The sequence below is a fragment of the Drosophila sulfurigaster genome, chromosome 2R (assembly GCF_023558435.1).
Source record: "Drosophila sulfurigaster albostrigata strain 15112-1811.04 chromosome 2R, ASM2355843v2, whole genome shotgun sequence".
Lineage (NCBI taxonomy): Eukaryota > Metazoa > Arthropoda > Insecta > Diptera > Drosophilidae > Drosophila > Drosophila sulfurigaster.
Window position 1 is genome coordinate 10,917,096 of NC_084882.1, and position 25,611 is coordinate 10,942,706.

Sequence of the window (25,611 nt, forward strand, 5' to 3'; positions counted from 1 at the left end):
AAACTAAAATCAAATAAATGTGTACAAATACATACTGGCTGAAAATATATTTGATTTTTAACTCACACTTATTTATCTAGGAGCTGTCTGGAAATTAAATTGCAATGCAAAAATGCGCAGATTACTCAATATGCTGGAAAGATTACGAAAAGTGCGTGTCAAGCCGAAGTTAGGTTCACAATTGAAATCGGATCGCAAGGAACCAATAAAACAAACCTATAAGAATGATATTAAAACAATGAAAGACATAAAACCGTTGGACAATAAGGTAATCTGGCAAAACCTACAGCATGTGCTTCGCGTGTGCGAGGGTCACGAGCACCCCCCAATAAGAGGACAAGCAAAATTGGATATAGCATCCGATGTGGATTCCTTAGCCGATGTACTAGAGATACAGCGATTTGTCAGCGACGTGTTCGCAGCGATGAATGTGCCACTTGAGGCCGCTAGCGAGATGGCAGACGCATTGATCGCCGCCGATTATATGGGAGAGCGAGGCATGGGAATTCATCGTCTGCCTGCGATTGCCAACGATCTGCTCAATTTGAGAGTCGATCCACGAATGAGGCCGAAAGTGCTTTGTGAGCGCGAGGCGTTGGCCCTTGTGGATGGGCAAAATGCACCAGGACCTGTGGTTGCCAATTTCTGCATGGATTTGGCCATAACCAAGGCAAGGGAACAGACCATTGGCCTTGTGGTGTCTCGATGCTCCAACAACATTGGCATGGCTTCGTGGTACGCTTGTCAGGCATTCTCGCAACGTTTGCTCGGCGTCTGCATGCCGAGTGGGCTGTCCGATTTGGTGGCCAGCAGAGGCAAGGAGCCGCTACTGGGCGCCAATTCGATATCCTGTGCAGCGGCAACAGGCACAAAGCAACAGTTCGTCATGAATGTGGGCATGTCGGGCTACACGATTGAACAACTGGAGCTTGATTACTGCAATGGTTATGCGCAGCAGTTGCCTCCGCATCTGGCCTTGGATTGCAGTGGGCTGACGACTAGCAATGTGGCAGATGCTTTGCAGGCTCAACGCTTGCTTCCATTTACGCCCGAATACAAGGGATTTGGTTTGGCTGCCATGGTTGAGACCCTTTGCGGAGTGATGACAGGAGCACGATATGCTTCACAGCTGGTGGGACGTCAGGGTTTGTTTGGGACGGATCAAGATGTGGCGGATCTGGGTCAGGTGTACATTGCCATTGATCCAATGCGCTTTTGCGTATCCTTTGAGGAGCGACTGAGCGATTTCCAGCAGCTGCTGCGAGATGCTTTACCCTGGGACGCCAATCAGACGCCATTGATTCCTGGTGACAAGGAGAGTCTGCATATGCAGATGGTTGATGATCAGGGTGGCTTGACTTTATCACCCTGCACTCTCTATGTCCTGCAGGAGTTGAGCGAGCGCTTCAACATAAAACCTCTTGTGGTTCAAAAGACCGAATAAGATGTGACAATTTATTATAAGCCAAATAATAAATTGAATTGAGAAAATTGTTTATGCACCCCACGCTACGAAAACAAATTACAGTGTTTTTCCCTTAAATAATTTAAGGAGACTTAGCAAAATTTCAGAACAAATATTATATCTTTTATAGTCTCTGAGATCTAGGTACAGACGGACCGGTAGACGGGCATGGCTTTATTTTCTCGACTGTTGAAGCTTATTGATAATATTATATAAGGTTGGCAAAAAAAGTCTTGCGGTATTCCTATTGAATTTTCAATTGTTCATAAAATTGGTTATAATAATGCGATTTAAGTCAAATATGCGCCGTTTTGTGCGATGACGAGTTGACGAGATGCCAACTTCATAATGCCCCTCTTATAGAAGCTCGCTTCCCTATTGGCAAAAACTCGGAGAGCCAATTTTCACAGGACTCTCTTGTGGCCAACTTCCGACTACCAAGCTCGTTCGCCATGGAGAGAAATAGAGGGTAATCACTTGGTGCGAGATCCGGACTATACGGTGGATGCAAAAGAACCTCCCATCCGAGCTCCCGGAGCTTCTGGCGCGTCACCAAAGATGTGTGTGGTCTGGCGTTGTCCTGATGGAAGACAATTCGGCCTCTGTTGATCAAAGATGGCATCTTCTGCTTGAGTGCTGCATTCAAGCGGTCCAGTTTTTGGCAGTACAGGTCCAAATTGAGCGTTTGGCCATAGGGGAGCAGCTCATAGTGGATGATTCCCTGCCAATCCCACCAAACACACAGAAGAACTTATATATTATATATTTTATAGAGTCGGAGATGCGCCCTTCTGACTGTCACATACATTTCCAGCCGACACAATGTTATAATACCCTTTTATCCTATAGGCAGCGGACTCCATCTATTTCGTAAAAGAAGTTAGACTGACTCAATTGACTAAAGATCATCAATATCAGCCGCAATGGCAGTGATAAGGAACTCTGAATTGGTTTTCATTCCCTTAGTCAAAAGTAACACAACTTTGCGCGCTGTCAATAAATTCTCAAATGATTCATATTAACAAATGTGTATAGATCGAGAAAAAGAAAGGCGGATTATTACATTAAGTTCTTAAAATGTATGTACAAAATTCATGGAATATAAGGGTATTATAACTTTGTGCCTCCAGGAAATGTATGTAACAGGCAGAAGGAGGCATCTCCGACCCTATAAAGTCTATGATCAACGTTCGTCTGGATGAATCCCCACATCTCAGAAACTACTATGTTTTCACGTAAATCAAGTTCATTTCAAATTTTTTACATGCCCACATCTGCCTACGCAAATCAGCAAAAATCAAATAATAGGCGTAATTTTGTAGATAGGGTCTCGAATTTATATATATATAATAATACCGTGTTTGTGATTCCTATAAACGTGCTTGCGCTTAAATAAAAAAATATGGGAAGAACAGACACTTACTACGGGTCTTAGAAACTTTGACTGAGAATTTGGTATATTTTTTATTCAATGCTTTATTTGCCATTTAGTACTATATTAATATACCATATGTAGAATATGGTATATTTTTGTTTTTTTGCGGTATATTAATTAAGTATATATGTTCGATTGGTATAGCAATGTTTGTCTATGGTATATTTTTTTAATGTAGCACACTGTTAGTTCAATTGTAATGTTAAGATTCGTAGTTTAAATTTCTGTCAAAATATTATAGCTCGGGAGACGGCAACCGAACGTAATCTGCGATATCATAGCTGATAATTCTAGGAGCGATAAAGCCACCATAACCAGGACTACTTTTAAAGTAGAGACCAATGCTGGACAACGGAACTGGCGGATTTGACGCAACTTCCTGCATATCCAGAAATGGAATCGTGGTTTGTGCCGCATCCTTTTCCAGTCCCGTGTTAACAAATTCGATATATTTCTTCTTTTTTGGCAATGGCTCTGAACTGTGTGTTGATCGTGTTGGTCCATCCATATTATCGATGTTTAGTTTTTCGTGCACATAATCAAACCCTTTCAAACGCGAAACCACCAACTTTGTTAAATCTTCTTTGTCCGTTATTAAATTATATGTATTTAGTTCACCTCTTTCAAACCAATACGCGCCATGAGATACTTTGAGACTCAATCTTCCATAGAACACACTAAAACTCACGCCGTCTACAATATATGTTCTATATGTATGTGTTATATCACCCAGATTCAAGCGTCGGTTTTCATAACTCATTGCATGATAGTCCACTCCCTCGGTCACATTGAAATCATCGATTTTGTAGTCATCAATGGGCTTCCACTCAACAGTTGATTCGTTGATCGCACCTCGGGGTAAGAGTTGACCCTGTTGTATTTGCAAATGGATTATGCGATTCTTCTTCACAAACCGCACTCCAGTCACAACTTTGTTATCCCACACATCCGATACAACTGGTCGAAGATTGAAGTATCGATCAGACCTTGGACCCGGTTCATCACATAGGCAGAAGCAGTAGCTGCATTTGTAAAACAATCTCCTCCAGCTCTCCACATTGTTTACGTCACGCCGTCTTGCGCTCTCCAAATCGAGGCCCGTCACTATATTGAATGTAGTCATAGCGACGATTGCTGCTCTCCGGTGATTGACATACAGATAAGTCCGACTCTATGAATTGACAATCGTGAATTCGACCAGAGCACGAAGGCTGTTGAGAACAGAACTTTTATCGAAGCATCCCATCTTAGTTGTGTTGGTGTAATCTGACTGCATGACCCGTCGCTATTGAGATCCACCTCGTTCTCCACATATCCTTGAAGCAGTCGAGTTAGCTCTTCGTAGGTAACGCCTTGAACATGGTTTTCTGGATCGCAACGCCATAAAACACGATCAGCTTTTTTCATCGTATTTATGAGTGTGTCGAGAGCTTCTTCGTTGATATTGTTGTAGTTGTTGCGAACCAAATTCGTTTCCGTATTGAAATTGCCTGGGCCGGACACCCGTCGAATCAGCAGTGAGTACTCGATCAGAATGTATGCCTTGAGTTCTGTCAGAGCGATATCCTTATATAAGGAGTAGACAAGTTGTTGAGGTGTTTGGGAACTATGACAACGTTTTTCCGATGATATTTCATATTTTTGCCGGAGTTGACTTAAAATTTCCTTGCTGATATATCGTTGACCGTAAAGTTTCAAATAGAAATCATTATTTAAGAATTTAAGAGAATTTGGCCGAGTTATTTCTTCAGTGAATGAAATAATGAGAGTGTCATTCTCAGAAATAGCCATTTTCGCAAAATTCGTAAATTCCTCTGAAATCGCTTCCATGTCGTCAACCATATTGTTTATTTTATCCATTTGTGTATCACTATCGAATAAATAGTCATATAGCGGATGCTTAGAAAGTGTAACGTGATTTTTTTTGATTTGATTAATTTGTGTGGCGATGTTCTTAATATGTTGAAGCACTTTGATTTGATTTTCGAGTTTTTTCGCATTGTCAAATTCACCAAGATCATTATTTATTTCATTAACATCGGTGCGCAACTTCGCAACTGTTTCATTTGCATTATGAACAAATGCTACAACTCCGTCTGCGAGGATATCTAAGGGGTGAACTGGCTGACTTTGTGGACTGAAGATCAAAAATCTCAGCAGCAATAGCCACGAAAGTGAGAACTGGATTTGCATTGTACGCAAATAGTTAAATTGTTCTTTTGTTCTCAAATGACCGGCAACAGAACTTTTCGCGATGACAGTAAATTCACGAATGATTCGTATTGAAATGTATGATGAGAATGATACTTTCATATATATTATATTATATATGCATATAATATACAGTGCTCGCCACTTGAATAGATCAACTGTCTAGCAATTTTTTTTATTAATCTTTTCACCCAAGATACGATCAAAATCCGCGCATTATATATTCATGTAGAGACGTGTATATTCCGTGCGTGTTAACATTCATCAAAAGATTCAAATTAAGTGATAATTATTCGTAGTTAATTTTATATTTGACTGTAATAGACAATTCGCAAATAGAATTCGATTAAAATTACTAAAAGAATTTATCTTTATACAACCATTTATAAAGTACGTTTTTTTTTCGAAGAGTTTTTCGAAAATACTTTTATTGACAATCGCTGTCACGTCCGAAGTAGCACTTAAGTTTATCTAACTTACTTTATAAATCCGTATTTAGATCCGTTACTCACTTCTCCTTTTCGACAAAATTAATTGACCCTCTCTGTTCTGAAAAATACAGGGATTGAAAAATCTTGTTGTCTGACTAAAAACTTGTTTTTGAAAAATTTTTAAGAATATATTCTTCTTTCCAAAACTTTATCTAAAATCTATTGTTGCTGTTAGTTCAGTTATTACTTATTTTAAAGAATAGCCCATATTTGATGATTTTAGTCCTGACTTAGGAATTTTTATACCCGCTACCCATAGGGTAGAAGGGTATTATAACTTTGTGCCGGCTGGAAATGTATGTAACAGACACAAGGAGGCATCTCCGATCCTATAAAGTATATATATTCTTGACCAGCGTCAACAGTCGAGACGATTTGGCCATGCCCGTCTGTCCGTTTTTCTGCTTGTGCGTATGAACATCTAGATCTCAGAGACTATACGAGATAGAGCTATAATTTTTTTTCGATATCATTTGTTATATTTCCACGCCAACTTCCACCCCCACAAATTGACAAAACAAGAGTCGAGAGTTTTGGTATATACAATAATAAATATAGTATTTGTAATTTCTGAATTTCTGAAATTTAGTTGCGATTAAAGAAATATTTTTGTACTTACTAAGAGTCTTAGTTGCTTTTGCTGACAATCTGCTGTATTTTTCAATCTATAGTATTTCTTGAATGTAGTAGCACATCAATATACCAAATATACCAATTGGCATATTTTTTAAAATTATTTTTGCAGTATATTATTTTGGTATATTTTAAAAATAATCCCGCATTGTTTTCCTTTTATTCCACAGTCGAGCACACTCGATTGTATAAACACTAAGTAATAGCACAATGTGTCGAACGTATATCGACCCCCGTTCTAATACATACTAGAGATATATTCCGAAATATTGGCATCGGGCAAAAACGTCACAAATTTTTGGGAGTCATTTCATGGCATGTTAAATACTCTACGGCATATATTGAATGCAATTCAATCGATGATGACGGTATATTATCATTAAAATTTCGGTATATTTTCACTGGTCGGGATGTAATTTAAAATGGGTATCGGGTTAACTCCTCTTTAGCTTTCTTACTAATTTTTTTGTGATTTTAGAATGTGTGTGAATGTAATGTATTTATTAAAATAGCTTCTGATGTTCCACACACTAGAATCAAGAATTCCATGTAAGTTTGATTTAGGTAGTGTATAAGCATTCTGGGTCCGAATGACGATTCGGTATATGTGATGGGCATAAGAGAAAAAGAAAGTTGCTCAAAGATTTATTTAGGGTGCAAAGTGCTACTGGCGATAGCTCTAGACAAACACAGAGATTAAGTTGCGAAAGTCTAATTACCCTTCTACTTCAAAAAAAGTAAATAAATTAGAAAGTCATGATAAAGCACTAAAACAAGTAAGAAAGCTACAGTCGAGTGTGCTCGACTGTTAGATACCCGCTACCCATTTTGAATAAAAGCAAAGTATTGCGGTATTATTTTTTAAAATTTAATATGTACCAAAAATAATATAAAAATACTAAGAATATACCAAATGGTATATTTGGCATATCGATATACTACCGCATTCAAAATATACCATAGACGGCACAATATACCAGATTGTCAGCCAAAGCAATTAAGACCCCGAGTAAGTGCGTTTTTGCCCAAACAAAATTATTTCTTTAATAACTTCGACAATTCTTATCTGATCGCAGCCAAATTTTAAGGAATCATAAATACTATTGTTATTCTAGCTCTAAAGTTACGCTTGTTATTCGTTTTTTTTTTATTTGTGGGGCCGAAGTGGGCGTGGCAAGAATTTGAAACAAACTTGATCTGCGTGCAAAAATAACAAATGCTGTCGAAAAAAATTATAGCTCTATCTCTTATAGTCTCTGAGATCTAGGTGTTCATACGGACAGACGGACGGACGGACAGACGGACATGGCTAGATCGTTTCGGCTGTTGACGCTGATCAAGAATATATATACTTTATAAGGTCAGAGATGCCTCCTTCTACCTGTTACATACATTTCCTGTCGGCAGAAAGTTACCCTATGGGTAGCTACCCTATGGTATAACCATTCGTATTATTGATAACGTTCTGTATGTATTTGTGTAATCTAAAATGAATTTAAGGTCGAGCTTTTGGTCATGAAATCAGCTGCTGAAGTTCTAAAAATAAACCAAATAATAGACGACTTAAGCGTCGGGGCTGCCGATTGTTTCAATTGTTTCATTTTCAAATAATACTAAAATCTGGAAAGTAGCAAGATTATTTTATTAAAAAGTGATTTTTATTGTAAATGAAAATTTTAAGAAACCGTTTACAAATAAATAGTGTAACATAATTTTACGTCTTGGAAATTGGCAACCGAACATAATCTGCGATATCATAGCTGATAATTCTGGGAGCGATAAATCCACCATAACCTGGACTACTTTTATAGTAGAGGCCAACGCCCGATAACGGAACTGGCGGATTTGAAGCAACATCCTGCATATCCAGAAATGGAATCGTGGTTTGTGCCGCATCCTTTTGCAGTCCCGTGTTTACAAATTCAACATATTTATTCTCTTTTGACAATGGCTCTGAACTGTGTGTTGAGCGTGTTGGTACATTCAAATTATCAATGTTTAGTTTTTCGTGTTCATAATCAAATATCCCCCTAAAACCAAGAATTTGTAACTTTTTTATAAGTTTTTCGCGACCTTTTGTATTAAGTGTATAAAGTGCACCTGTCTCAAACCAAGAAATGCCATGAGATACTTCGAGTCTCAGTCTTCCATGTTTTACACCAAAACGCACGCCGATTACTAAATATGTTCTACCATATTCAGGTGTAATGTCATCCAGGTTTATGCGTCGGTTTTCATAACTCATTGCATGATAGTCGACTCCCTCGGTCACATTGAAATCATCGATTTTGTAGTCATCAATGGGCTTCCACTCAACAGTTGATTCGTTGATCGCACCTCGGGGTAAGAGTTGACCCTGTTGTATTTGCAAATGGATTATGCGATTCTTCTTCACAAACCGCACTCCAGTCACAACTTTGTTATCCCACACATCCGATACAACTGGTCGAAGATTGAAGTATCGATCAGACCTTGGACCCGGTTCATCACATAGGCAGAAGCAGTAGCTGCATTTGTAAAACAATCTCCTCCAGCTCTCCACATTGTTTACGTCACGCCAACATTTCTCGCGCTCTCCAAATCGAGGCCCGTCACTATATTGAATGTAGTCATAGCGACGATTGCTGCTCTCCGGTGATTGACATACAGATAAGTCCGACTCTATGAACTGACAATCGTGAATTCGACCAGAGCACGAAGGTTGTTGAGAACAGAAATTTTGCTCGAAGCATCCCATCTTAGTTGTGTTGGTGTAATCGGGGCAGCTCTGACTGCATGACCCGTCGCTATTGAGATCCACCTCGTTCTCCACATATCCTTGAAGCAGTCGAGTTAGCTCTTCGTAGGTAACGCCTTGAACATGGTTTTCTGGATCGCAACGCCATAAAACACGATCAGCTTTTTTCATCGTATTTATGAGTGTGTCGAGAGCTTCTTCGTTGATATTGTTGTAGTTGTTGCGAACCAAATTCGTTTCCGTATTGAAATTGCCTGGGCCGGACACCCGTCGAATCAGCAGTGAGTACTCGATCAGAATGTATGCCTTGAGTTCTGTCAGAGCGATATCCTTATATAAGGAGTAGACAAGTTGTTGAGGTGTCTGGGAACTATGACAAAGTTTTTCCGATGACATCTCATATTTTTGCCGGAGTTGACTTAAAATTTCCTTGCTGATATATCGCTGACCGTAAAGTTTCAAATAGAAATCATTATTTAAAAATTTAAGAGAATTTGGCCGAGTTATTTCTTCAGTGAATGAAATAATGAGAGTTTCATTCTCAGAAATAGCCATTTTCTCAAAATTCGCGAATTCCTCTGAAATCGCTTCCATGTCGTCAACCATGTTGCCTATTTTATCCATTTGTGTATCACTATCGAATAAATAGTCATATAGCGGATGCTTAGAAAGTGTAACGTGATTTTTTTCGATTTGATTAATTTGTGTGGCGATGTTCTTGAAATGTTGAAGCACTTTGATTTGATTTTCGAGTTTTTCGCATTGTCAAATTCACCAAGATCATTATTTATTTCATTAACATCGGTGCGCAACTTCGCAACTGTTTCATTTGCATTATGAACAAATGCTACAACTCCGTCTTCGAGGATATCTAAGGGGTGAACTGGCTGACTTTGTGGACTGAAGATCAAAAATCTCAGCAGCAATAGCCACGAAAGTGAGAACTGGATTTGCATTGTACGCAAATAGTTAAATTGTTCTTTTGTTCTCAAATGACCGGCAACAGAACTTTTCGCGATGACAGTAAATTCACGAATGATTCGTATTGAAATGTATGATGAGAATGATACTTTCATATATATTATATTATATATGCATATAATATACAGTGCTCGCCACTTGAATAGATCAACTGTCTAGCAATTTTTTTATTAATCTTTTCACCCAAGATACGATCAAAATCCGCGCATTATATATTCATGTAGAGACGTGTATATTCCGTGCGTGTTAACATTCATCAAAAGATTCAAATTAAGTGATAATTATTCGTAGGTAATTTTATATTTGACTGTAATAGACAATTCGCAAATAGAATTCGATTAAAATTACTAAAAGAATTTATCTTTATACAACCATTTATAAAGTACGTTTTTTCAAAGAGTTTTTCGAAAATACTTTTATTGACAATCGCTGTCACGTCCGAAGTAGCACTTAAGTTTATCTAACTTACTTTATAAATCCGTATTTAGATCCGTTACTCACTTCTCCTTTTCGACAAAATTAATTGACCCTCTCTGTTCTGAAAAATACAGGGATTGAAAAATCTTGTTGTCTGACTAAAAACTTGTTTTTGAAAAATTTTTAAGAATATATTCTTCTTTCCAAAACTTTATCTAAAATCTATTGTTGCTGTTAGTTCAGTTATTACTTATTTTAAAGAATAGCCCATATTTGATGATTTTAGTCCTGACTTAGGAATTTTTATACCCGCTACCCATAGGGTAGAAGGGTATTATAACTTTGTGCCGGCTGGAAATGTATGTAACAGACACAAGGAGGCATCTCCGATCCTATAAAGTATATATATTCTTGACCAGCGTCAACAGTCGAGACGATTTGGCCATGCCCGTCTGTCCGTTTTTCTGCTTGTGCGTATGAACATCTAGATCTCAGAGACTATACGAGATAGAGCTATAATTTTTTTTCGATATCATTTGTTATATTTCCACGCCAACTTCCACCCCCACAAATTGACAAAACAAGAGTCGAGAGTTTTGGTATATACAATAATAAATATAGTATTTGTAATTTCTGAATTTCTGAAATTTAGTTGCGATTAAAGAAATATTTTTGTACTTACTAAGAGTCTTAGTTGCTTTTGCTGACAATCTGCTGTATTTTTCAATCTATAGTATTTCTTGAATGTAGTAGCACATCAATATACCAAATATACCAATTGGCATATTTTTTAAAATTATTTTTGCAGTATATTATTTTGGTATATTTTAAAAATAATCCCGCATTGTTTTCCTTTTATTCCACAGTCGAGCACACTCGATTGTATAAACACTAAGTAATAGCACAATGTGTCGAACGAATATCGACCCCCGTTCTAATACATACTAGAGATATATTCCGAAATATTGGCATCGGGCAAAAACGTCACAAATTTTTGGGAGTCATTTCATGGCATGTTAAATACTCTACGGCATATATTGAATGCAATTCAATCGATGATGACGGTATATTATCATTAAAATTTCGGTATATTTTCACTGGTCGGGATGTAATTTAAAATGGGTATCGGGTTAACTCCTCTTTAGCTTTCTTACTAAATTTTTTTGTGATTTTAGAATGTGTGTGAATGTAATGTATTTATTAAAATAGCTTCTGATGTTCCACACACTAGAATCAAGAATTCCATGTAAGTTTGATTTAGGTAGTGTATAAGCATTCTGGGTCCGAATGACGATTCGGTATATGTGATGGGCATAAGAGAAAAAGAAAGTTGCTCAAAGATTTATTTAGGGTGCAAAGTGCTACTGGCGATAGCTCTAGACAAACACAGAGATTAAGTTGCGAAAGTCTTCATGCGACAAAAGTGTCTACCCTAACTGCCCTAACTAGTTTTAATTACCTTTCTACTTCAAAAAAAGTAAATAAATTAGAAAGTCATGATAAGCCGAAGTGTTCGTGGCAAAAATTTGAAACAAACTTGATCTGCGTGCAAATATAACAAATGCTGTCGAAAAAAATTATAGCTCTATCTCTTATAGTCTCTGAGATCCAGTGTTTCATACGGACAGTCGGACAAGCACACAGACGGCCATGGGTAGATCTTCACGGCTATTGATGCTAATCAAGAACATATATACTTTATAAGGTCAGAGATGCCTCTTTCTACCTTTTACATACATTTCCTGTCGGCAGAAAATTATAATACCCTTCTACCCTATGGGTATAAAAAACGAAATTAGATAATAATAAATTTTAAAAATGTTGTTTTGTTGAACATGTCTTGAATATTTGATCTTGATCATGCGTTCTGAGTTCAATATTATTTTCTTTTATAAATATTCCGTCATCTTAATGTTCTTTAAGAAGTAAACAATTGTATAATGCTAATGTCTAAGGCTAAGGTCTTCTACTTTCAACCTATTTATGTAGTTGTGAGACTGTCTAAATAGTAAACTGGTATAACCATTCGTATTATTGATAACGTTCTGTATGTATTTGTGTAATCTAAAATGAATTTAAGGTCGAGCTTTTGGTCATGAAATCAGCTGCTGAAGTTCTAAAAATAAACCAAATAATAGACGACTTAAGCGTCGGGGCTGCAGATTGTTTCAATTGTTTCATTTTCAAATAAAACTAAAATCTGGAAAGTAACAAGATTATTTTATTAAAAAAGTGAATTTTATTGTAAATGAAAATTTTAAGAAACCTTTTATAAATAAATAGTGTAATATATTTTACGGCTCCGAAATTGGCAACCGAACATAATCTGCGATATCATAGCTGATAATTCTGGGAGCGATAAATCCACCATAACCTGGACTACTTTTATAGTAGAGGCCAATGCCGGACAACGGAACTGGCGGATTTGAAGCAACATCCTGCATATCCAGAAATGGAATCGTGGTTTGTGCCGCATCCTTTTCCATTCCCGTATTGACAAATTTGACATATTGCTCCTTTTTGGACAGTGGCTCTGAACTGTGTGTTGATCGTGTTGGTACATCCAAATTATCGATGTTTAATTTTTCGTATTCTAAATCAAATATCCCACGCAAACTCGAAACCACCAACATCGTTAAATCTTCTTTGGGCCTTTTTATATTATATGTATTTAGTTCACCCTTTTCAAACCAATAAATGCCATGAGATACTTTGAGACTCAATCTTCCACCTTTCACACTGAAACCCACGCCGTCTACAATATATATTCGACCATATGTATATGTTATGTCATCCAGGCTAACGCGTCGGTTTTCATAATTCATTGCATGGTAGTCGACTCCCTCGGTGACATTGAAATCATCGATTTTGTAGTCATCAATGGGCTTCCACTCAACAGTTGATTCGTTGATCGCACCTCGGGGCAAGAGTTGACCCTGTTGTATTTGCAAATGGATTATGCGATTCTTCTTCACAAACCGCACTCCAGTCACAACTTTGTTATCCCACACATCCGATACAACTGGTCGAAGATTGAAGTATCGATCAGACCTTGGACCCGGTTCATCACATAGGCAGAAGCAGTAGCTGCATTTGTAAAACAATCTCCTCCAGCTCTCCACATTGTTTACGTCACGCCAACATTTCTCGCGCTCTCCAAATCGAGGCCCGTCACTATATTGAATGTAGTCATAGCGACGATTGCTGCTCTCCGGTGATTGACATACAGATAAGTCCGACTCTATGAACTGACAATCGTGAATTCGACCAGAGCACGAAGGTTGTTGAGAACAGAACTTTTGATCGAAGCATCCCATCTTAGTTGTGTTGGTGTAATCGGGGCAGCTCTGACTGCATGACCCGTCGCTATTGAGATCCACCTCGTTCTCCACATATCCTTGAAGCAGTCGAGTTAGCTCTTCGTAGGTAACGCCTTGAACATGGTTTTCTGGATCGCAACGCCATAAAACACGATCAGCTTTTTTTCATCGTATTTATGAGTGTGTCGAGAGCTTCTTCGTTGATATTGTTGTAGTTGTTGCGAACCAAATTCGTTTCCGTATTGAAATTGCCTGGGCCGGACACCCGTCGAATCAGCAGTGAGTACTCGATCAGAATGTATGCCTTGAGTTCTGTCAGAGCGATATCCCTATACAAGGAGTAGACAAGTTGTTGAGGTGTCTGGGAACTATGACAAAGTTTTTCCGATGACATCTCATATTTTTGCCGGAGTTGACTTAAAATTTCCTTGCTGATATATCGCTGACCGTAAAGTTTCAAATAGAAATCATTATTTAAGAATTTAAGAGAATTTGGCCGAGTTATTTCTTCAGTGAATGAAATAATGAGAGTGTCATTCTCAGAATTAGCCATTTTCTCAAAATTCGCGAATTCCTCTGAAATCGCTTCCATGTCGTCAACCATGTTGCCCATTTTATCCATTTGTGTAGCACTTTTGAATAAATAGTCATATAGCGGATGCTTAGAAAGTGTAACGTGATTTTTTTCGATTTGATTAATTTGTGTGGCGATGTTCTTGAAATGTTGAAGCACTTCGATTTGATTTTCGAGTTTTTTTCGCATTGTCAAATTCACCAAGATCATTATTTATTTCATTAACATCGGTGCGCACCTTCGTAACTGTTTCATTTGCATTATGAACAAATGCTAGGACTCCATCTACGAGCATATCGAAGGACTGAAGTGACTTACTTTGTGGACTGAAGGTCACAATTATCAGCAGCAATAGCCACGAAAGTGAGAACTGGATTTGCATTGTACGCAAATAGTTAAATTTTTGTTTTGTTCTCAAATGACCGGCAACAGAACTTTTCGCGATGACAGTAAATTCACGAATGATTCGTATTGAAATGTATGATGAGAATCAAACTTTCATATATATTATATATGCACATAATATACAGTGCTCGCCACTTGAATAGATCAACTGTATAGTAATTTTGTTAATAATCTTTTCACCCAAGATACGATCAAAATCCGCGCATTATATATTCATGTAGAGACGTGTATTTTTTTAAATACATTTAATTTGGGTTTTAAAGAAATCTATATTCAAGTGGCACGATCCGTGCGTGTTAAGATTCATCAAAAGATTCAAATTAAGTGATAATTATTCGTAGGTAATTTCATATTTGACTGTAATAGACCATTCGAAACTTGAATTCTATTAAGATTATTCAAAAAAGAATTCATCTTTATACAACCATTTATAAAGTAAACTTTTTGGTGATCGAAGAGTATTCCGAAGATAGTTTTATTGACAATCGCTGTCTCGCTTGCAGTACTAATTAAGTTTAGCTTACTCATTTTATAAACCCATCTGGGGATTCGTTACTCACTTCTCCATTTCGACAAACTTAATGAACCTCTTTTTCAGTTCTGAAAAATAAAGGGTCTGAAAAATCTTGTTGTCTGTTTAAAAACTTGTTTTTAACAAATTTTTTAAGAAATTCAATAATATTATTATTGTTTTTTTTTTTCTAAGAATCATTTATATCATAAAAACTCTCATGAATAATATTAAACTTTAAACCGTAAAACAAGATTTTTCAATCTAAGCTAATCTTGTTATAATCTTCTTTTCCAAACTTCATCTTAAAGTTATAGATGTCGCTGTTATTTCAGTTATTACTGCTTATATTCAGGAGTAGCCCATCTTTAACGATTTTAGTCTTGACATAGGAATTTTTAGAGTTGTGTTCAATTTTACAATTACGAAATCTACTGTCGAGTTTGCTAGACTATGAGATTCCCGATACCCACTTTTAATAAGAGTAAAGCAGTGCGTTATTGCAAAAACTAGTGAAATATCCTAAAAACTTTTTACATACATATAAAAATAATTAAGAAAGCTACAGTCGAGTGTGCTCGACTGTGAGATACCCGCTACCCATTTTGAATAAGGGCGAAATATTCCGGTATTATTTTTTAAATATACCGAAAATACAACAAAAATACGAATAATCTACCAAATGGTATATTTGTTAAATCGATATAGTACCACATTTAAAATATACCATAGACGACACAATATACCAGATTGTCGGCCAAAGCAACTAAGAGCCCTAGTAAGTAGGCGTTTTTGCCCATACAAAAGTATTTTTTTAATAACTTCCACAATTTCTATCTGATCGCAATCAACTTTTTAGAAATCATAAATACTATACTTATTATTGTATACATCATTCGCAAATTCGCAGCTTTAGCTTTAAAATTACGATTTATAATTACGCTTATTATTCGATTTTTTTCATTTGCGGGGGCGGAAGTGGGCGTGACAAAAATTTGAAACAAACTTGATCTGCGTGCAAACATAACAAATTAACTATACTCTTATAGTCTCTGAGATCCAGTGTTTCATACGGACAGACAGACATGGCTAGATCGTCTCGGCTGTTGACGCTGATCAAGAATATATATACTTTATAGGGTCGGAGATGCCTCCTTCTACCTGTTACATATATTATATTTCCTGCCGGCACAAAGTTATAATACCCTTCTACCCTATGGGTAGCGGGTATAAATATATTATACAGTTGTTATTAATATTCGATTTTTTTTCCGGGGAGTAATTGCAAAAAAAAAAAACAAAATTTTTATTTTGATTTCTTATTAATTTTTTTGTGATTTTAGAATGTATTTATTTTACACACTAGAATCAAGAATTCCATGTAAGTTTGATTTAGGTAGTGTATAAGCATTCTGGGTCCGAATGACGATTCGGTATATGTGATGGGCATAAGAGAAAAAGAAAGTTGCTCAAAGATTTATTTAGGGTGCAAAGTGCTACTAGCGATAGTTCTAGTCAAAAGATGACAAGTAAGAAAGTTACAGTCGAGTGTGCTCGACTGTGAGATACCCGCTACCCATTTTAATAGGGGCAAAATATTGCGGTATTATTTTCAAAATATACCGAAAATACTAAAAATACTAAAAATATACCAAATGGTATGTTTGGTATATTGATACAACACACCATTCAAAATATACCATAGACGGCACAATGTACCAGATTGTCGGCCAAAGCAACTAAGACCCCTAGTAAGTAGGCGTTTTTGCCCATACAAAAGTATTGTTTAACAACTTCCACAATTTTTATCTGATCGCAACCAAATTTTCAGGAATCATAAATACTGTAGTAATTATACTATATACCAAAATTCGCAACTCTAGCTTTAAAATTACGCTTGTTATTCGATTTTTTTGATTTGCGGGGCGGAAGTGGGCGTGGCAAAAATTTGAAACAAACTTGATCTGCGTGCAAACATAACAAATGCTGTCGAAAAAATTATAGCTCTATCTCTTATAGTCTCTGAGATCTAGGTGTTCATACGGACGGACGGACAGACGGACAGACGGACAGACACACAGACGGACAGACGGACAGACGGACAGACGGACATGGCTATATCGTCTCGGCTGTTGACGCTGATCAAGAATATATATACTTTATAGGGTCGGAGATGCCTCCTTCTAGCTGTTACATACATTTCCTGCCGGCACAAAGTTATAATACCCTTCTACCCTATGGGTAGCGGGTATAAAACACAGAGATATAGTTGCAAAAGTCTTTATGCGACAGAAGTGTCGTATGGTTAATCTTGATACTGCGTTCTGAGATCAATTTCAGTCATTTTAATGTTCGTTACTTCTGCTTCTTCTACTGTCAACCTATTTATGTAGCTGTGAGAAAACTGTTTCGATATAGACTGCCTAAATAGTAAACTGGTATAACCATTCGTATTATTGATAACGTTCTGTATGGACTTGTGTAATCTAAAATGAATTTAAGGTCGAGATTTTGGTCATGAAATCAGCTGCCGAAGTACTCAAAATAAACCAAATAATAGACGACTTAAGTAAGCGTTGGGGCTGCAGATTGTTTCAATTGTTTTACTTTCAAATAAAACTAAAATCTGGAAAGTAGCAAGATTATTTTATTAAAAAAGTGATTTTTATTGTAAATGAAAATTTTAAGAAACCGTTTACAAATAAATAGTGTAACATAATTTTACGTCTTGGAAATTGGCAACCGAACATAATCTGCGATATCATAGCTGATAATTCTGGGAGCGATAAATCCACCATAACCTGGACTACTTTTATAGTAGAGGCCAACGCCCGATAACGGAACTGGCGGATTTGAAGCAACATCCTGCATATCCAGAAATGGAATCGTGGATTGTGCCGCATCCTTTTCGATTCCTGTGTTAACAAATTCGACATATTGATTCTCTTTTGACAATGGCTCTGAACTGTGTGTTGATCGTGTTGGTACATTCAAATTATCAATGTTTAGTTTTTCGTGTTCATAATCAAATATCCCACGCAAACTCAAAATTTGTATCTCTTTTACATGTTCTTGGTGACCTTTTATATTATATGAATTAAGTTCACCCTTTTCAAACCAATAAATGCCATGAGATACTTCGAGTCTCAGTCTTCCACCTTTCACACCAAAACGCACACCGGTTACTAAAAATATTCTACCATATTTATATGTAATGTCATCCAAGTTTATGCGTCGGTTTTCATAACTCATTGCATGATAGTCGACTCCCTCGGTCACATTGAAATCATCGATTTTGTAGTCATCAATGGGCTTCCACTCAACAGTTGATTCGTTGATCGCACCTCGGGGCAAGAGTTGACCCTGTTGTATTTGCAAATGGATTATGCGATTCTTCTTCACAAACCGCACTCCAGTCACAACTTTGTTATCCCACACATCCGATACAACTGGTCGAAGATTGAAGTATCGATCAGACCTTGGACCCGGTTCATCACATAGGCAGAAGCAGTAGCTGCATTTGTAAAACAATCTCCTCCAGCTCTCCACATTGTTTACGTCACGCCAACATTTCTCGCGCTCTCCAAATCGAGGCCCGTCACTATATTGAATGTAGTCATAGCGACGATTGCTGCTCTCCGGTGATTGACATACAGATAAGTCCGACTCTATGAACTGACAATCGTGAATTCGACCAGAGCACGAAGGTTGTTGAGAACAGAACTTTTGATCGAAGCATCCCATCTTAGTTGTGTTGGTGTAATCGGGGCAGCTCTGACTGCATGACCCGTCGCTATTGAGATCCACCTCGTTCTCCACATATCCTTGAAGCAGTCGAGTTAGCTCTTCGTAGGTAACGCCTTGAACATGGTTTTCTGGATCGCAACGCCATAAAACACGATCAGCTTTTTTCATCGTATTTATGAGTGTGTCGAGAGCTTCTTCGTTGATATTATTGTAGTTGTTGCGAACCAAATTCGTTTCCGTATTGAAATTGCCTGGGCCGGACACCCGTCGAATCAGCAGTGAGTACTCGATCAGAATGTATGCCTTGAGTTCTGTCAGAGCGATATCCTTATACAATGAATAGACAAGTTGTTGAGGTGTCTGGGAACTATGACAAAGTTTTTTCGATGATATTTCATATTTTTGCCGGAGTTTACTTAAAATTTCCTTGCTGATATATCGCTGACCGTAAAGTTTCAAATAGAAATCATTATTTAAAAATTTAAGAGAATTTGGCAGAGTTATTTCTTCAGTGAATGAAATAATGAGAGTGTCATTCTCAGAATTAGCCATTTTCTCAAAATTCTCAAATTCCTCTGAAATCGCTTCCATGTCGTCAACCATGTTGTTTATTTCATCCATTTGTGTATCACTATCGAAAAAATAGTCATATAGCGGATGCTTAGAAATTGTAACGTGATTTTTTTTCGATTTGATTAATTTGTGTGGCGATGTTCTTGAAATGTTGAAGCACTTCGATTTGATTTTCGAGCTTTTTCGCATTGTCAAATTTTTTAAGATCATTATTTAATTCATCAATATCGGTGCGCGCCATAATCACTGTTTCATTTGAATGATAAATAAATGCTAGGACTCCATCTACTTCGTATAAGAAATCTGACTGACTTTGGTTGACTGAAGATCGTCAATATCAGCAGCAATGACAGTAAAACCGAAATCCAAATTTGCATCGTTTTTGTTTCCTTAATCACAAATAATCCACAACACCACTTTACGCGCTGACAATAAATTCGAAAATGATTCTTATTAAAATATTTGTATAGATCGAGACTTGAGTGTGTACTATATATGCATACAAAATACACTGCTCGTCACTTGTATAGTACAACTCTCTTTTAGTCGAGTTATAAAAAAAAAACGCAGGGGAGTCTATTCCAACGGAAACAAGTAAGAAAGCTACAGTCGAGTGTACTCGACTGTGAGATACCCGCTACCCATTTTGAATAAAAGAAATATATTTTGCGGTATTTTTGTCAAAAAATACCGAATATACTGCAAAAATACTAAAGATATTCCAAATGGTAGGTTTGGTATAGCGATACAGCACGCCATTCAAAATATACCATAGACGACACAATATACCAGATTGTCGGCCAAAGCAACTAAGAGCCCTAGTAAGTAGGCGTTTTTGCCCATACAAAAGTATTTTTTTAATAACTTCAACAATTTCTATCTGATCGCAACCAAATTTTCAGGAATCATAACTTCTATAGTAATTATTGTATATGCCTAAATTCGCAACTCTAGCTTTAAAATTACGCTTGTTATTCGTTTTTTTCAAAATATACCGAAAATACTATAAAATACTAAAAATATATCAAATAGTATATTTGCTATATCGATATAGTACCACACTCAAAATATACTATTGACGGCATAATATACCAGATTGTCAGCCAAAGCAACTAACCCCCTAGTAAGTAGGCGTTTTTGCTCATACAAAAGTCTTTTTGAATAACTTTCACAATTTGTTATCTGATCGCAACCAGGAATCAGGAATCATAACTACTACTGTTAGTATTGTATACACTAAAATTCGCAGCTCTAGCTTTAAAATTATGCATTTTGTGCGATTTTTATACCCGCTACCCATAGGGTAGAAGGGTATTATAACTTTGTGCCGGCAGGAAATGTATGTAACAGGTAGAATGAGGCATCTCCGACTCTATAAAGTATATATATTCTCGATCAGCGTCAACAGTCGAGACGATATAGCCATGTCCGTCTGTCCGTATGAAACACTGGACCCGGTTCATCACATAGGCAGAAGCAGTAGCTACATTTGTAAAACAATCTCCTCCAGCTCTCCACGTTGTTGACGTCACGTCAACATTTCTTGCGCTCTCCAAATCGAGGCCCGGCACTATATTGAATGTAGTCATAGCGACGATTTCTGCTCTCCGGTGATTGACATACAGATAAGTCCGACTCTATGAACTGACAATCGTGAATTCGACCAGAGCACGAAGGTTGTTGAGAACAGAACTGTTGCTCGAAGCATCCCATCTTAGTTGTGTTGGTGAAGTCGGGGCAGCTCCGACTGCATGACCCGTCGCTATTGAGATCCACCTCGTTCTCAACATATCCTTGAAGCAGTCGAGTCAGCTCTTCGTAGGTAACGCCTTGAACATGGTTTTCTGGATCGTATTTATTTGTATGTCGAGAGCTTCTTTGTTGATATTGTTGTAGATGTTGAGAACCAAAATCGTTTCCGTATTGAACACGGACACCAAAATGTATGCCTTGCGTTCTATCAAAAAACGATTCTGATAGTTACATATATGGTTAACCGAAAATTTTCAAATAAAAATCATTGGTACTTAGTCGAGTTATTTCTTCAGCGATTGAAATATCATTCTTTGAGTTAACCATATTGTTAACATTCTTAAAGTCTTCAGAAACTTTCTCCATATTTTTATTATTATGTGATTAATATTCATATAGCGATCTGATTAGTTTGTTTGGCCATGTTCTTTAAATGTTGCAGCACTTTGATTTGATTTTTAAGTTTCTAATTATTATCAAATTCATCATGATTCAACCAAGTAATCAAGCAATCTCTATTTTGTTAAGTGTAATTATTTCCTTATCAATTTATAGTTCAGCAAACAGTTTCAATTTGATAGTTTCAACTACTAAAAATAAACCAAAAAATAGACGACTTAAGCGTTGGGGCTGCAGATTGTTTCAATTGTTTCATTTTCAAATAAAACTAAAATCTGGAAAGTAGCAAGATTATTTTATTAAAAAAGTGATTTTTATTGTAAATGAAAATTTTAAGAAACCGTTTACAAATAAATAGTGTAACATAATTTTACGGCTTGGAAATTGGCAACCGAACATAATCTGCGATATCATAGCTGATAATTCTGGGAGCGATAAATCCACCATAACCTGGACTACTTTTATAGTAGAGGCCAATGCCGAACAACGGAACTGGCGGATTTGAAGCAACATCCTGCATATCCAGAAATGGAATCGTGGTTTGTGCCGCATCCTTTTCCAGTCCCGTGTTTACAAATTCAACATATTTATTCTCTTTTGACAATGGCTCTGCACTGTGTGTTGAGCGTGTTGGTACATTCAAATTATCAATGTTTAGTTTTTCGTGTTCATAATCAAATATCCCCCTAAAACCAAGAATTTGTAACTTTTTTATAAGTTTTTCGCGACCTTTTGTATTAAATGCATAAAGTGCACCTTTTTCAAACCAAAAAATGCCATGAGATACTTCAAGTCTCAGTCTTCCATGTTTTACACCAAAACGCACGCCGATTACTAAATATGTTCTACCATATTCAGGTGTAATGTCATCCAGGTTTATGCGTCGGTTTTCATAACTCATTGCATGATAGTCGACTCCTCGGTGACATTGAAATCATCGATTTTGTAGTCATCAATGGGCTTCCACTCAACAGTTGATTCGTTGATCGCACCTCGGGGTAAGAGTTGACCCTGTTGTATTTGCAAATGGATTATGCGATTCTTCTTCACAAACCGCACTCCAGTCACAACTTTGTTATCCCACACATCCGATACAACTGGTCGAAGATTGAGTATCGATCAGACCTTGGACCCGGTTCATCACATAGGCAGAAGCAGTAGCTGCATTTGTAAAACAATCTCCTCCAGCTCTCCACATTGTTTACGTCACGCCAACATTTCTCGCGCTCTCCAAATCGAGGCCCGTCACTATATTGAATGTAGTCATAGCGACGATTGCTGCTCTCCGGTGATTGACATACAGATAAGTCCGACTCTATGAACTGACAATCGTGAATTCGACCAGAGCACGAAGGTTGTTGAGAACAGAACTTTTGATCGAAGCATCCCATCTTAGTTGTGTTGGTGTAATCGGGGCAGCTCTGACTGCATGACCCGTCGCTATTGAGATCCACCTCGTTCTCCACATATCCTTGAAGCAGTCGAGTTAGCTCTTCGTAGGTAACGCCTTGAACATGGTTTTCTGGATCACAACGCCATAAAACACGATCAGCTTTTTCATCGTATTTATGAGTGTGTCGAGAGCTTCTTCGTTGATATTATTGTAGTTGTTGCGAACCAAATTCGTTTCCGTATTGAAATTGCCTGGGCCGGACACCCGTCGAATCAGCAGTGAGTACTCGATCAGAATGTATGCCTTGAGTTCTGTCAGAGCGATATCCTTATACAATGAATAGACAAGTTGTTGAGGTGTCTGGGAACTATGACAACGTTTTTCCGATGATATTTCATATTTTTGTCGGAGTTTATTTAAAATTTCCTTGCTGATATATCGCTGACCGTAAAGTTTCAAATAGAAATCATTATTTAAAAATTTAAGAGAATTTGGCAGAGTTATTTCTTCAGTGAATGAAATAATGAGAGTGTCATTCTCAGAATTAGCCATTTTCTCAAAATTCGCGAATTCCTCTGAAATCGCTTCCATGTCGTCAACCATGTTGTTTATTTCATCCATTTGTGTATCACTATCGAAAAAATAGTCATATAGCGGATGCTTAGAAAGTGTAACGTGATTTTTTTCGATTTGATTAATTTGTGTGGCGATGTTCTTGAAATGTTGAAGCACTTCGATTTGATTTTCGAGTTTTTTCGCATTGTCGAATTTTTTAAGATCATTATTTAATTCATCAATATCGGTGCGCGCCATAATCACTGTTTCATTTGAATGATAAACAAATGCTAGGACTCCATCTGGATCGTATGAGAACCTTGACTGACTCAATTGAGTGAAGATCGTCAATATCAGCAGCAATGTCAGTGATAGTGAACACTGAATTTGCATCATTTTTGTTCCCTTAATCACAAATAATCCGCAACACAACTTTTCGCACTGACAATAAATTTGCAAATGATTCATATTAAAATATTTGTATAGATCGAGACTTGAATATGTACTATATATGTATGCATACAAAATACACTGCTCGTCACTTGTATAGTACAACTCTCTTTTAGTCGAGTTATAAAAGATAACACAGGGTAATCTATTCCAGTGGAAAAAACCGTTTTCACAATCAAAAATTTAATATTAAGTCATAATTATAATGGATTAATGAAGCCATTTATAATTTTAAATTATTTAGTGATCATAAACCATTTTGAAATTTTGAGAATAAATGTATTTGGTACCCGCAAGTCAAAAAAGTAGCCTAATTTTGAAGCTAGAGTCGCTATTTTATAGGCTAGAAGTGTATTATATTATGGAAATGTATGTAATAAGCCTAAGGGGGGCATCCCCAACCCTGTAAAATATATATATTCTTGATCAGCGTCAACATCCGAGACGATCTAGCCATTTCCATCCGTCCGTATGAACACCTAGATTTCAGAGATTATAAGAGATGGAGCTATAATTTTGGTTGTAATCAGATAAACATTGTCGAAGTTATTAAAGGAATACTTGCTTAGTAGTTTTGGCTGACAATCTGCTATATCTTTAACTCTATAGTATATATTGAAGTATACCAAATATACCATTAGGTTTTTTTAGTATTTCTGTGGTATATTTTCGGTATATTTTTAGAATAATACCGCAATATTTTCCTTTTATTCAAAATGGGTAGCGGGAATTTTTGACATTCGTGCACACTCGACTGTAGCTTTTTTACTTATTTCACATGCAATAGTAAGTACAGTATTTATGATTAAGTTGCTTTGGCTGACAATCTGATATTTTTTATGCTCTAAAGAATATTTTAAATAGTTATACTGTACTGTAGTTAATATCAATACAACATACATAATCTGGTATATCTTGAACCTTACGGTGTATTTTGAGCATAAGAGCATGTCGATATATCAAATATTGCTTTTAATAAAAAGTTTTAATATGTATTTGCTATATTAAAGAAATTAATGCCGCAGTGATATGTTTTTTTTTTTTATTTGGGTAGCGGGTAACTCACAGCCGAATACAGTCGACTGTAGCACTTTTATATGTTTAACATATGTGTACTTTGCGCACTTTTATGTTTGTAAACTTTTCTTCCTATGACTAGTATTTCTTATGAAAAATTAACTCCTCTAAAAACTCAGATTATTGATAACACAAAATGGGTTCAAGGTCAAACATGACATGAAATGAAATCAGCTAGCGAGTAGTACTAAAAAAAATTCAAACTGAAAATAGAATTGTCTCATTCAGTAATGATTTGAAATCAAAACAGAATATTTAAACTTGAGGCAACGTATCTAAAATCTACAAACAACTGCTCACTAGACGCTGTGTGAACTCTGAAAAATTAACATAAATCTGAAATGCAGCAAGATTGTTTTAAATAAAAAGAGAATTTTTTTTCTGTCAAATTAATATTATATTATCATTAAATTAACGCAAATGATTTTAGGGGTCCAGAGATGGCAACCGAACGTACTCCTCAATGTCAAACCTCATAATTTTGG

General features: G+C 36.7%; 4 protein-coding genes and 1 pseudogene across 4 annotated transcripts; 1 reads left to right on the forward strand and 4 right to left on the reverse strand.

The window, feature by feature from the left end:
• The first annotated feature begins 9 nt into the window (after positions 1 to 9).
• Positions 10 to 1,533, forward strand: LOC133837741 (2,3-diketo-L-gulonate reductase). The gene has a single exon (XM_062268602.1). It carries the CDS (start codon positions 113 to 115, stop codon positions 1,442 to 1,444), a length of 1,332 nt encoding a protein of 443 aa, XP_062124586.1. The 5' UTR covers positions 10 to 112; the 3' UTR covers positions 1,445 to 1,533.
• Positions 1,534 to 2,363: 830 nt separating this feature from the next.
• On the reverse strand, positions 2,364 to 4,023 carry LOC133836679 (uncharacterized). Its single transcript, XM_062267270.1, has 3 exons — positions 3,577 to 4,023; positions 2,822 to 2,852; positions 2,364 to 2,455 (listed from the first exon to the last, which is right to left on the reverse strand). Exons 1-3 carry the CDS (start codon positions 4,021 to 4,023, stop codon positions 2,364 to 2,366), a joined length of 570 nt encoding a protein of 189 aa, XP_062123254.1.
• Positions 4,024 to 12,600: 8,577 nt separating this feature from the next.
• Positions 12,601 to 13,852, reverse strand: LOC133836681 (uncharacterized; the record flags this gene model as incomplete). Its single annotated transcript, XM_062267271.1, has 1 exon — positions 12,601 to 13,852. A coding segment is annotated over one exon (1,188 nt), but the record flags the coding sequence as incomplete, so codon positions are not given.
• Positions 13,853 to 17,848: 3,996 nt separating this feature from the next.
• On the reverse strand, positions 17,849 to 19,903 carry LOC133838771 (uncharacterized). Its single transcript, XM_062269998.1, has one exon. The coding sequence runs from the start codon at positions 19,708 to 19,710 to the stop codon at positions 17,902 to 17,904; it is 1,809 nt and encodes a 602-aa protein (XP_062125982.1). The 5' UTR covers positions 19,711 to 19,903; the 3' UTR covers positions 17,849 to 17,901.
• A 2,026-nt stretch (positions 19,904 to 21,929) lies between these two features.
• On the reverse strand, positions 21,930 to 23,249 carry LOC133836682 (uncharacterized; annotated as a pseudogene).
• Between the last annotated feature and the right edge of the window lie 2,362 nt (positions 23,250 to 25,611).

What these genes read in the sequence shown, in the direction of transcription:
- LOC133837741 (XM_062268602.1), top strand. Translation starts at nt 113, where the DNA reads ATGCGCAGATTACTCAATATGCTGGAAAGATTACGAAAAGTGCGTGTC.
- LOC133836679 (XM_062267270.1), bottom strand. Translation starts at nt 4,023, where the DNA reads ATGACTACATTCAATATAGTGACGGGCCTCGATTTGGAGAGCGCAAGA. An exon ending in TAGACGGCGTGAGTTTTAGT is followed by an intron (nt 2,853 to 3,576) that starts GTGTTCTATGGA and finishes TTTTTATTTAAG; the next exon opens with CGCAAGCACGTTTATAGGAA. An exon ending in TTATAGGAATCACAAACACG is followed by an intron (nt 2,456 to 2,821) that starts GTATTATTATAT and finishes ATTTATTGACAG; the next exon opens with CGCGCAAAGTTGTGTTACTT.
- LOC133838771 (XM_062269998.1), bottom strand. Translation starts at nt 19,710, where the DNA reads ATGATCTTAAAAAATTTGACAATGCGAAAAAGCTCGAAAATCAAATCG.